At 37.1% G+C, this 13,180-nt stretch overlaps 1 protein-coding gene across 2 annotated transcripts in view; it reads right to left on the bottom strand.

Moving 5' to 3' along the window:
• Nucleotides 1-592: 592 nt before the first annotated feature.
• The window catches only part of KATNA1 (katanin catalytic subunit A1), a 35,901-nt gene continuing 23,313 nt past the window's right edge, over nucleotides 593-13,180 (bottom strand). The window contains exons 5-11 of one of the 2 annotated variants that reach the window (XM_060168137.1): nucleotides 11,104-11,225; nucleotides 9,356-9,461; nucleotides 7,994-8,152; nucleotides 2,874-3,000; nucleotides 2,228-2,362; nucleotides 1,735-1,861; nucleotides 593-1,291 (exon numbers count right to left, since the gene is read on the bottom strand). In XM_060168137.1, the coding sequence (XP_060024120.1) occupies nucleotides 1,093-1,291; nucleotides 1,735-1,861; nucleotides 2,228-2,362; nucleotides 2,874-3,000; nucleotides 7,994-8,152; nucleotides 9,356-9,461; nucleotides 11,104-11,225 (975 nt within the window). In that variant the 3' untranslated portion in view covers nucleotides 593-1,092. The remainder of the gene's footprint in view (nucleotides 1,292-1,734; nucleotides 1,862-2,227; nucleotides 2,363-2,873; nucleotides 3,001-7,993; nucleotides 8,153-9,355; nucleotides 9,462-11,103; nucleotides 11,226-13,180) is intronic. The other variant, XM_060168138.1, reaches the window with a different exon arrangement.

Genomic DNA, 13,180 nt, shown 5'->3' with positions numbered 1-13,180 from the left:
TAAATCATAGTATGTGGTTTACAATTTGATCCTCAAGTCACCCAGCTGGTAACACTTTATTTTTTTATGTCCTCCTCACTCTCTCAGTTGCTAGAAATCACCAGTTCTAACTTTAAGTGATGACAGGGTCTTATTTCATCCATTAAGCATAAGCCTGAAGATTCTAGTGAGGAGAACAATGCAGGAGGCTTTTGTTGGAGAGTGTAGACTTTGCAGTCAGCAATTCCCATCCTGACTTCTCTCCTTACCTGTGAGGCTTGGGACCACGGCAAGACACTCAGTCTTCTTGAGGCTCTGTTTTCTATGGTTGGGATGCCACAGTGTTTTTTACAAGTAATTATAAACAAAAATCTTACCTGAAATTTTATACCATTAACCTTTATTTCATTTATTAACTTTTACTTCCACCATTAACTATTACATATTTTATTTATGCTTTGTATCCATGAGTGATGGGTTAATGCGTTTCACTGGAATACAGTGAGCAGCACGGGCTGAAAAGTATCTACTCGCCTACAGTGCAGCCTCTTACACAGGCAGAATAAAGTCAGGCAGGCAAGGTTTTATATAGATGTATATATTTTTTCCTTTTAAATGCACAGTAAAATGAAGGGCCTTTAAAGCTCTCTCAGGACGAGGAGGGAAGTTACCATAACACCACGCAGGAAGGAAAGCACACTGGGTGTGGTTCATGCATCAAATGGCTACTTGTATAAAAATGTTCAGGAATTTTCAGCTATCCACTGGCACCTGTGGAGCTAGAGCCAGTCTTATTCTTTAGAAGGAACAGCAGCCGCAGGCAGTGGAAGAGAAGATAGTATACTTAGATGTACATATAAGACAGTTTTCCAAGCTAAGTAATGGCATCTGTGCCGCAACATTTGTTGTCAGTGAAAGAGAAATACAGTAATGCTAAAGTAAAACATATTTGCTTGTAACTTTTAAAAATTTCCTTTATTCAGAATCATACTTTTTTTTCACTCTTACCATTATGAAAATTTAAAAAAATATAGCGCTTGGTGCAATGACATACTACTTTTAATTATTATTCAAACACTTAATGCAGGTTTCTCACAGTTTACATGTGAGAATTTAGCATGATCCAAACTCAAATATCCACTTCTCATATCTTTCAATGTCTGCAGCAGATACTGACTTAGAAACCTTTTTTAAAGCCATTTCAAAATCCTCCATAGTTGTAGGCATGTGCATTTCTTCTCTTGAAAGATTCCTGATTTCTTCTGGGGTCAAACCTTCAATACGCCTTCTCATTGCCATCAAGGATGCATCCCTAGGTTTTAAAAACGTGTAAACAAAAAAATGTTTCAGTGCATATGTTATTCTGTAATTATCTTATTACATATACATATGTAGTACTGCATAGAATCCAGTACTGGACTATAAGGCCTGTTTTTGAGTTGCTTTTTTAGCAGTTGAATCTGAGCAAAAAGCCCAAGAAGAATTAAAAGGATATAATAAGAGAGCAATTCAATTTTATTAAAAGTGTACCATAATATAAAGAATAAGCATCACAGAGACAGGAGAGAGGCTGTTAGCTAACACTAACGTAATAAATACCAAAACTTGTGTCTCTGACTAGATTATAATGTGGGTCTTTATTCTTCATCTGTCTTAATTCAGCATAAAAACTTCGTAATAGAAGCTTATACCCACAAAAACCTATGCTTCAAAAAAAAAGAAAAAAAACACCTATGCTTCCAAAATAATTCATACCTGCACACGTTGGTAATGTCCGCACCTGAATAACCTTCCATGTTTTCTGCTATACTTGCAAGGTCAACATCATCAGCCAATTCCAGCTCACGTAGACTTATTCGTAATAGCTCCTCCCTGCCTTTTGCTATTGGTAGAAACAAATTTAAAAATATAAGCCTTCAACACAAACAATGTTTTATTTTTCTCCAGTCTACTTTGAGAAGTTGTTTTCCAATTCTTAGAGCTCATTTGCTTAGAAAATTTAAGACCTATTCCTTACTGAATTTACTGCATTTATTTTAAAATTTTAATTTTTATTTTTTAAAATTGAAGTATTTCATTGAATTTTAAATTTCCTAGTATCAAGACTTTAGGCTCCAAATATAGCCAAACCAGTTAAAATAAGGAAAGACATCCTACGTTTGTCTTGGAAAGTTAATACCAAATTTTAAAATTTCTAAGCAAAACTACCTAAGAGTTAACATGACCTTTCTGATTCAAATAAAGATACCTGATGGCAATGGAATATAGATTCTTTTTTCAAGACGTCGTCTTAAAGCCTCATCAATATCCCAGGGAAAATTAGTAGCTGCCAGAACCATAACCATTTTGGAAGGGTCATCATTTTCAGAAGCACCTCCAACACCTTGAGGAAGGATAAGAACACAGTAAAAAAAGAAAAAACAAAGCTCAACTACTTAAAGATCATCAGATATTTAGCACAACATTAAAAGCAGGGTAATCATCAAGCCTCTCTAAGACTTATAAAGCTAACTGGTATGTATGTGAATTTGTGGTCCAAGAAAAATGAGTTTTTGCAGTGTGCAAAAAATAGGACTCAAAATAGATTTGATCAAAAGACTAGTTCAGCACAACTACATAGCAATTTAGAAATTCTTCAAAACCATACACATCCCTCTCTAAGGCCAATTAATCGGCATTTGTTTCAATTTCATGGCTAAAAATGAGATCAGTGTGTATGACAGAGGGTGTCCTGTGAATAAACAGCCATAATTGCTGGTGTGTCACCACTGTCAGTGCACCCAGTTTACCGCTGGCGATCTCCAGGACCGACTGGCCAGCCCCACGTCACTGGGGCTGTGTGGGTCAGCACTATGAGTGGGGCTTGCTCAGCTCACGCAGAGACACAGGCATACCGTCCATCTGAATCAGCAGCTCGGCTTTCACCCTTCTGCTTGCCTCGTGCTCTTCGGAAGTCCCTCTGCGGCTACAAATGGAATCTATCTCATCAATAAATATGGTGGCTGGAGAGTAAAATCGAGCCTGAAGGGAGAAAGCGTGCAATACCAGGTTTTTATTTCATTTAAAAGTCATCTATAGTTTAGCAATTAGAAAAGAGCTGTGGAGCCTGCCACCCTGTGCATCTCTCCCTCTTTGCCTAATACTGGGGAGAGAGGATAGAATTGGAACAGCTAAAATACAGCTTCTAATATAGACCTATCATATACTTAAATCTTACATGGCCATTTTTTATACTATTCAATACTATAACTGATTATCTTCAACGTGTATTTGTTTATGAGTCATATAAATACAGGATTATCCTGTACACTACAATAATATGGACAACAATGGTGGGCAGACATTTACAGATACTGACGTGTTGTAAAGTTCTAGAAAAATTTTTGTTAAAGAGAACCATTACCTTAAATAAAATCACATAGATTCCCTCTAAGGGATTCTAATTTAATTGCCATTTTTTATTTGACTAATACAAGTACACCTGACCCTTGAACAACTCGGGTTTGAACTGCATGGGTCCACTCATATGTGGATAGTTTTCCATAGTAAATACTATGGTACTACACAGTCTGTGGTTGGTTGAACCAAAGGATGTGGAAGAACCGTGGATACAGAGGGCTCACTATAAGTTATATGCAGATTAACCTTCACGTTGTTCAAGGGTCAACTGATTTTTATCCTCTTAAGTTGTCAATTAGAGGTCAATTTAAATGGCCTCAGTTTTTTTTTTTGAGATAAAATTCATATACCATAAAATTCACCATTTAAACCATTTTAAAGTGACAATTCAGTATTTAGTATATTAACAATGTTGTGCAACCATCATCACTATCAAATTCCAGAACATTTTCACTGCCTCCAAAAATAACCCATACTTCCCTGCCCCTAGCCCCTGGTAATCACAAATCTATTTTCTGTCTTTCTGCATTTACCTATTCTGGACATTTCAAATAAATGGGATCATACAATATGTGGCCTTTTGTGTCTGCCTTCTTTCATTTAGCATGTTTTCAATGTTTATCTATATTGTAGCATGTACAGTACTTCACTCTTTTTTGTTTGCATTGGGTCTTCGTTGCTGTGTGCAGGCTTTCTCTAGTTGCGGACAGTGGGGTCTATTCTTCGTTGCGGTGTGCGGGCTTCTCATTGCAGTCGCTTCTCTTGTTGCAGAGCATGGGCTCTAGGCACGCAGGCTTCAGTAGTTGTGGCATGCAGGCTCAGTAGTTGTGGCGCACAGGCTTAGTTGCTCCATGGCATGTGGGATCTTCCCAGACCAGGGATCAAACCCGTGTCCCCTGCATTGGCAGGCGGATTCTTAACCACTGAGCCACCAGGAAGTCTCAGCACTTCATTCTTTTTTATGGCTGAATAATATCCCCCAAGTTTATTTTTGTACCTTAAATGCATTTCTTCCCCAAACCAAAGGACAGGGAAGATTGATCCATTAACTAATAGATCTAGTCAAGTATTATCTAGTAAACAGCTGTGTAAGACTCAATAGTATCACCCGTTTCTTAAGGAGACTGAAGAGGCATTTAATTTTATTTACTTATTTTTTTTTGTTTTTAGTAGACTTTTTTAAAATTGGAGTATAGTTGATAAGAAGCATTTTATTATAGTAACTAATGTTTATTGTTAATCACTTTTTAAACAAAATATCCAAACTTACAGAATCACTGCACAAGAAAGCTTGAACGTAAAATGCAAGTCCACAATGGTAAGTGAACATTACAGATTTGAACACGCAATTGTACTGGGTTCATCAATTCTTTGGACCATGAGGTTATAATTCAGTATCCTCTAAGAGGCGATTGTGTTGAAAGCACAGTGCTTCCAAAGTATAGATTTAGTTTTAGTCTGTTCACTTGGGAAATCCTAATAGTTAAATCTCACTTTCTTTTCTAGTTAAAAACTTGAATTCTAAGTCATCTACTGCCTCCAAAGGGATAGTAAGATAATAATAATTTTAAATTTTATTTATTTATTTTTGGCTGTGTTGGGTCTTTGTTGCAGTGTGCGGGCTTACTGTGGTGGCTTCTCTTGTTGCAGAGCACGGGATCTAGGCGCACAGGCTTCATTAGTTGTGGCATGCAGGCTCAGTAGTTATGGCTCACGGGCTCTAGAGTGCAGGCTCAGTAGTTGTGGCGCAAGGGCTTAGTTGCTCCGTGGCATGTGGGATCTTTCTGGACCAGGGATCGAACCCGTGTCCCCTGCACTGGCAGGCAGATTCTTAACCAAGAGCCCTAATAATACATTTTTAATAAGGTATCCTTACTTGGATCTTAGGTACTGTGTACAAACATTTTTGTACTTTCTTTTCAAGAAACAGAGGGAGAAAAATAAACTGGATGGAGGGAAAGAAAGAAAAAAGCAAACATGCAAGAAAATTTATAATTGAAATTCTAGCTAGCAACCATCTACCAACAGAACCAACAACAAAAATTAAATTTCAAGCAAAAATTACTAGATTGAGTCTTCCCAAATACTGAGGGTGTGCAGAAAGGTCTGACTTAAAGCAGAGGCTATGTGGCACATTTAAAATTGGCTTTGGATGACCTGAGAAAGTAATGTAGAGAGACTCGGAGAGGAAACCAATTGTTTCTGCCTGCACAGCATGGCTCCTTATGATAAGAGAAGCTGTCTTTCTCACTTGTAAATCATCTCTCTCTCATTCTTATTCCATTACTTCAAGAGAGGCCAACTCTGCTGGAGTCCCAGGAGGGTCCAGGCATACGCATGTGACTGAAAAGAGACCAAACATTAATCTCTGGAATTTTGCTGGAACAACTGAGAGTGTTGTTCACTTGATTAGATTTCTGACACTTGAAAATGAAAGTTCCTGACAATACAACAAAAACTATACAATTAAGTTTTTATATGTGTTTGTTACCATGTCATGTGAAAAACCCTGGACAGACTTTTATAATATGTAAGTGGCCTTATTCAAAATACAGGCCCTGAGGAATGCTCACTTTGAGAGGTCCAGGGGGAGGGGCACTCAAGAGAGAGGCAGTCATCTGTAGAGCAGTCAAAACCAAAATATGAGAGGCAGTACAATTTTACTCGAGAGAGTCCATATGAACAGAAGCAAATCAAGGTGGTTTCAAATGAGCCCTAACCGAAATGCAGAAAGGCAGAAGCTCCCATCTGCAGGCACTGGTTTGTGACCGAGCCCCTGTTCAAGTGGGCAACGCAAAGTAGCTCGCTCCAGATAAGCAAGGACTTGTTTAAAGATGGTTAAGATCCTCCTGGGCAATACCAGGGAAGCAGTAAAAAATAAGTTGTTTGACGTGTCTTTATAAACCGCAGTATACAAAAATACTGCAAATTACTACTTTGTAAGAGGCTTTCCCTCATAGAAGAAAATAGTCCTTTTTCCTTAATATAAAACCCTACATTAAAAAAAAATCAAATAACTCTTAAACAGTAACAGTTAATATTTATGAGTCCTTATGAGTCAGGCTCTGTATTAAGCAGTTTACATGTATTGGCTGATTTCACCCTCCAAACATTACAGAGGTAGGTCCTAAATTACTGTCCTCCTCTTATAGATAAAGCAACTGAGGGACAGGAGAGGAATTTTCCCACAGTTAGCCATCTAGGAAAGTGACAGAAGTGGGATCTTAACCCAGGCCACCGGACTCTAAAGACGCCACACTTAGCCATTCACCCTATTTACTTTTTTTTTTTTCTTTTTTGGCATGCGGGATATCTTAGTTCCCCAACCAGAGTTTGAACCTGTGCCCCCTGCAGTGGGAGCGTGGAGTCTTAACCACTGGACCTCAGGGAAGTCCCCATTCACCCTATTTAGCTTACTTTTTTTTTAAATAAAATTTTTAAAATATTTATTTTGGCCGCTCCGGGTCTCAGTTGCGGCACGCAGACTTCTTAGTTGCGGCACGCATGCGGGATCTAGTTCCCCGACCAGGGATCAAACCCGGGCCCCCGGCACTGGGAGCGTGGAGTCTTACCCACTGGACCACCAGGGAAGTCCCCTAGCTTACCTTTTTAAAAGGCCTAGTTATTCTGGAATACTGACAATATAATTTTTCCCCTGAAGCAAACAGCAAGCTAATTTTTCAAAAGGATCTAAGAGGTTCTCCATTAGATTCCTATTGTGGGATGGACTATTAATAATCCATAAGAACTTGTCAGAATTTACATCCTGCCTTATGAATTATCGAAGTTGAAAGAGAAAGAAAATGGGAACTGGAACAGGAAGAAGCCTTTACAGAAAACAGATAACATGAAATTGTGAGGGTTTTGTTTGTTTATTCTCAGCCTAGGAAGGAAGATCTGGTATAATATTAGCATGGTCATCTAAGGTTTTGTCCACCACGACCAGGAATGTAAATCTTTTGCACTATCTATATAATAAACATAACTCCGTCCTCATGCATATAACTACACAATTTCTTAAATGAGGTAAGACGGAAACAGTAAGTGAAACAAAGTCTGAAGTCTAAAAAGCTGTTGAATTCAACCTAAACACTCAAGCAGAACTTGTTGAATTACATTTCTTCTACTGATACTCAGATGAGTGGCAGTGGAAGAAGGAAAAAGAAACTCAAAGAAGCGAAGAACTTAATCTAAAGACTGGGTCATTAAACTCAGGGTATTTGATATAGTTAATAGATTGGAGGTAATCTCAGTTCCATATCTACTTATGATTTTCACCTTTTCTCATTTTTGTTCTAATACTGCATTTACTATAACTAAGCCTGATTTAAAAACCGTAATAATTTCACATTCCTATAGCAGATCAGTAATGCAGATCCCGTAACATGAGCATGTCCATAAGCTAACAGAGACAGTCTTTCATCCAGAGAAAAGGAGTCAAAGAGAAATGCAAGTTATTCATGTTAGTATTGAATAAAAATTTTCTACCTTCAAGAGCACAGGAATCACTCTGGGCACAAAAGCATCCTGCCTAGCGATTCTACATGCTGTAGTTACAACTCACTTTCTCCCCTTCTAGAGGTAAAGAATCATTAGAGTTAGCTCAAGCACTCACCATTTCGAACAGAAGACGAACAAGCTTCTCAGACTCTCCTCTGTATTTGGAAGTCAGAGTTGATGAAGAGACATTGAAGAACGTTGTCTTGCATTCAGTAGCTACTGCTTTAGCAAGGAGGGTCTTTCCTGTGCCAGGTGGGCCAACCATCAACACTCCCTGTTGGGAATATAATAGCATCAGCAAAGGATTTATGTGCCATTGTTCTAATTCACAAGAATTCCGTTACTAAGGATCAATTTTCAACCAACTTACACATAATATTAAGACAAGTAAAAGACAAAGATAAACAGAAGGATACTTTATCACAAATTTACTTTTTCCATTACAAAAGTAGGGGAACTACACATTATTAAAAAATTGGAACTAAGAGATGAGAAATAATATAATCAATATTATAGTACTGATATAATATCATACCCTAACACAGGTACCATTAGTATCTGGATATATTTCCTGCTAGTCTTTTTGCTCAAATTAGTTTTTTTTTTTTTACATAGCCGTATGTCCATAATTTTGTATCTTGCTTATCACTTAACCTTTCAAGAATTTTAAAAAATAAGTACAGAGTTAGCCATTAGCACATTTCCCAAATCCAAGAGTTTTTTGGACAGTCTCTTTTCATATCAGCACATGACTTTTAAAAAGTACTCATTAGATACAGATATATCTTATTAGTTTCTTAAGAACAATTCCAAGAAATATAGATGTAAGTTCTGCAACACAACACGTAAAATGGAGTATTTTTGCATTAGGTGACCTGTTCATATTTGCGAATGTAAGCTCATTATAAATCTGCTATGTGTCCAACTTTCCAAATATTCACATTGTACCTATTCCTTTTTTTTAGTAAATTTATTTATTCATTCATTCATTCATTCATTTATGCTGCGTTGGGTCTTCGTTGCTGTGCATGGGCTTTCTCTAGTTGCGGTGAGCAGGGGCTACTCTTCATTGTGGTGCGCGTGCTTCTCATTTGTGGTGGCTTCTCTTGTTGCAGAGCACGGGCTCTAGGTGCGCAGGCTTCCATAGTGGGCTCAGTAGTTGTGGCACATGGGCTTAGCTGCTCCGCAGCATGTGGGACCTTCTTGGACCAGGGCTCGAACCCGTGTCCCCTGCATTGGCAGGCGGAGTCTTAACCGCTGTGCCACCAGGGAAGTCCTGGACCTATTTCTTATTCTGGAAACCTTGCGGTAGCTCTTGGTCTAAACAAAGTTCTGAATAACACAACATAGTTTAAAATAATTTTCTTTACCTGCTCTACTTTCTCCTCCCACTTGCCCCAACACAGATAAATACTGGCTTTCTATAGCAATGCACTTGCCATTTGCTTTGACAATGCCGTTACAGTAATACACTTACTTTCCATGGTCTCCTAATGCCTTTGAAGAATTCTGGCATCCACATTGGTAACACCACAGCTTCCTTAAGCAACTTTTTAGCTTCTACTAAATCAGCAATATCATCCCTGAAAGAGAAGATATTTTATCAACAACCTTGTAGTTGTTGATAAACTAACTACAACAACCTAACTCTATGTAGTCATTCTTGAGAATCACTGAAAGCACATGATTTTACGTTGCTGACAGAATGCTAAGCTTCTTCCTAGGCACTAGTGAACTAACACACTGTGACGAGGCCTGCCACACCAACCAGTATATAGAAAGGGCACAATCTGAATCTTCGATTCTTTTTTAATTTTTTAAAATATTTATTTATTTGGCCGCATCAGGTCTTAGTTGCGGCACGTGGGATCTTCGTTGCCGTGTGGGGAATCTTCAGTTGTAGTGTGTGGGATCCGGTTCCCTGACCAGGGATCGAACTCGAGCCCCCTGCATTGGGAGCGCAGAGTCTTACCCACTGGACCACCAGGGAAGTCCCTGAATCTTCAATTCTTGGGAGTAATGATTTTCAGCGTGGTGAATGAGAACACAGGTCTATAGGCCTACAATTTAAGTATTATTATGCCATTTCATTTTAAAGTTCTGCTCTTAAAATGCTCATTCCATAAATTCCATGATTTAGAAATAATGAGTCCATTAAAAAAACCCATAAAGAATAAAAAGGGCATAAAGCAGATACAGCTTGCAAAACTGCTGTTTTGCCCCCAACCCTATCAAGAGATAGACACCAAGTTTAAAGAGTATCATAGAAAAAAAAATTAAAAATAAAAAAATAAAGAGTATCATAGAGATTGCCGTGAAGTCATCTCCAACCACTAGAACACTACTACTACTACAACAACCAGTACACATGGCATGATAATATATTATGATATATGACATGATAATATATTTGAAAATATCCCTCAAAACTATACCTAAAAATAATTAAAGTTTTAACAAAAAACGTATAACAGAATGTACCTAACTTTGTGGGAAAGGGAGATTTATAACTCACTGTGATAAATTACAGTTCTTTGATTAGATATAATATTTATTTTTTTAATTGAAGTATAGTTGATTTACACTTTTGTATTAGTTTCAGGTGTACAGCAGGGTGATTCAGTTAGACATACAACTACATCTATTTTTTTTTCAGTCTTTTCCCTTAGGTTATTCCAAAGGGATTCTTTTCCCTTTAGGTTATTACAAAATATTAAGTATAGTTCCCTATGCTATATAGTAGGTCCTTGTTGGTTACCTATTTTATATATAGCAGTTTGTGTATGTTAATCCCAAACTCCTAACTTATCCCTTAGATATAACAGGAATAAAGTTGAGAACCACTGCCCTAATAGGATAATAAAATAACATATATTGTATAAACCTAAAGATAACAAGCAATACACACGCATAAGAATCACTGCCATTTTACCACTGGAGAATGTCCCCAAAAGATGTGATTTCTGTGATCTTGTTCCCATTCTGTATGTAGAATTTTTAATTTAATAAGAATTTTATTATTAATATTTATTTCATTAAATTAAAAAATCTCAGACAAAAACTGGTACAGCCTGAACCAAAGTCAAGTTTTTCATTATGTGTCATGCTCACATTGTATGTCCTCAGGTTCTATCCTCAAGGACTGATCTTCAGTACATGCCCACATTTGTTCCATTTTCTGTTCCAAAAAGCAACACCCAATTATTTTGTTGTGATATAACTTACCATCGAACATTGGGATTCTGAGAAATTATATCTCTTTCCAAAGCTTCTACTAAGTCCTTATCGTATCCAGTACTATCAAATTTATTTGTCTCTGGTTCTGTAACTGCAGCAGGTGATTTGTTCTACACAAACAGAGAGAAAAAAACAAGAGCTTTTGATTGACTCAAAAATTATATTTTGTTTCTATGAGTCAGAAACAAAGATTGGACTTAGGTGACATTTTTTAAAAAGCTAATGTAATAGTACCAAGTAATAAGGACAGAATCAAAGACTACAAGTCATCCTTCTACATCAACATCAGAGTTTCATACTGAATTTTTATTTTTACATAAAAAGTATGACAACGGTATTAAAGAAAAATAAAAATATTATGCATATGAACTGACAATAGTAAAAATTAATATTGAGATAAACTGTAGTCCCTAGTGAATATTAGATATGTATGGCATTTATCTCAAAGCTTTAGATGAGATAAGGTTATAGACAGATGGTTTATTTAGCTAAGATTATGGGTCAATCTTTAACACGTACTCAGTCCCTATTGATGCTCCCAAAACATCCCTTTTCACTATTCCCACATCCCTCCAAAAGACACCTCAGTCCTTCGGAGAGATTTTCCCTCCCACCCTCTGTGATGACAGTCATTAGGGCCGCAAGATGCACACTAAAGCACTCCAAGGCACAACAGTGAACTCACAGGGCGCTGCAGGATTTTTCAGATTTTTGAGGGAAATACAAAAACACCTGTTTGAACATTGGGTGAACTACCGGCTCGAGGTAGTTCAGTTTCTCCGTGAAGACTGCTGCATTCCTTTCAATAATCCCGTATTTTTTGTGAGGCTGGATTTTTGGCAGTTGCTGTGATAAAACATATACCGGGAAAAATCAGTGTGGAAGAGGAATGACAGTGGAATGTCCACTATGACTGCAAGGTCTGAGAAACTGTATAGTGTCCAAAAGGTGTTGTTGGGACATAAAGAGTTGTTTTAACCAAATTTCAAATGGATGGGTATTCTTTTTGTCCTAGAGGTGCTATGAAAAAACTGCTGAGACAGTCGTGAATTTTATAAGCCAAGAAAATTTATGAAACTTTATATTGGTGTAAATAATCATTTACTTGGTCTTGTACTAGGATTGTTACCCCCATCTCCAAAATCCATAACATTTTTTTGCCCATAACGTGATGATTTCTTTGTCACTGGTGCTGTCTAAAGTCAGTACTAATGTCTAGACTTAACCAATATTTATGACGTTCAAAGTCTTACACTAGATGACCAAATAAGTGCCTGTCTCACAATTTACATATTTAGTATCCAATAGGAACATTAAAGATTCAAGGGAGGTGTTGTATAACATTTAAAAGAGGAGGTTATCTTTTCTTCTAAGTATTTATGAAGTTGTTATTCATTCACAGATACTAATCTATTCTGTACGAGCAGCTGCGGGGGATAGAAAGAAGACACTGTTCCTATTAGAAACTTAAACTGCAAGCCCAGGGAAACACAAATATAAGGCACTTTATATCAGCAGTTCTCACCTTATTTTCTCCCATAGAACACAGTGCTGAGGGAATGTTTGCAGACAAAGCAAAACAAATTTCAGACAGGCAGAAAGGAGAAACAATTCTATAATAGGTCGGCCAAGGGGAGCTATGGAATTTCAAATTTTGACATTTCTAAGGGAAAATACTAACAACTACCAGGAGGTAAAAGAAAGCAGTAGAGGTTAAAAAGAATGTAGACTCCTTTTTGGTGCTCAAAATAAATTTGACATAAATTTGACAACTTCGACAAAATGGATCACTATTTGAAAAACACAAACTACTACAACTCAACTATTATGAAAAAGATCATTTAAACAGCCCTTCAACTTCTAGGGAAATTGAATTCATAATTTAAAAACTTCCAAAAAAGATATCCAAGCCCAGATGGTTTCATTGGAAAATTTTATCAAACATTTAAACAAGAACTACCAATTCTACACAATCTCTTCCAGAAGAATGAACATTTTTCAATTCATTTTATGAAGTTACTATTACTGTGATACCAAAATCAAAGAGAATTAAAAAACAAAACAA

The sequence above is a fragment of the Lagenorhynchus albirostris genome, chromosome 12 (assembly GCF_949774975.1).
Source record: "Lagenorhynchus albirostris chromosome 12, mLagAlb1.1, whole genome shotgun sequence".
Lineage (NCBI taxonomy): Eukaryota > Metazoa > Chordata > Mammalia > Artiodactyla > Delphinidae > Lagenorhynchus > Lagenorhynchus albirostris.
Note: the sequence above shows the minus strand (reverse complement) of the source record. Positions and strands in the feature narration are given on the sequence as shown.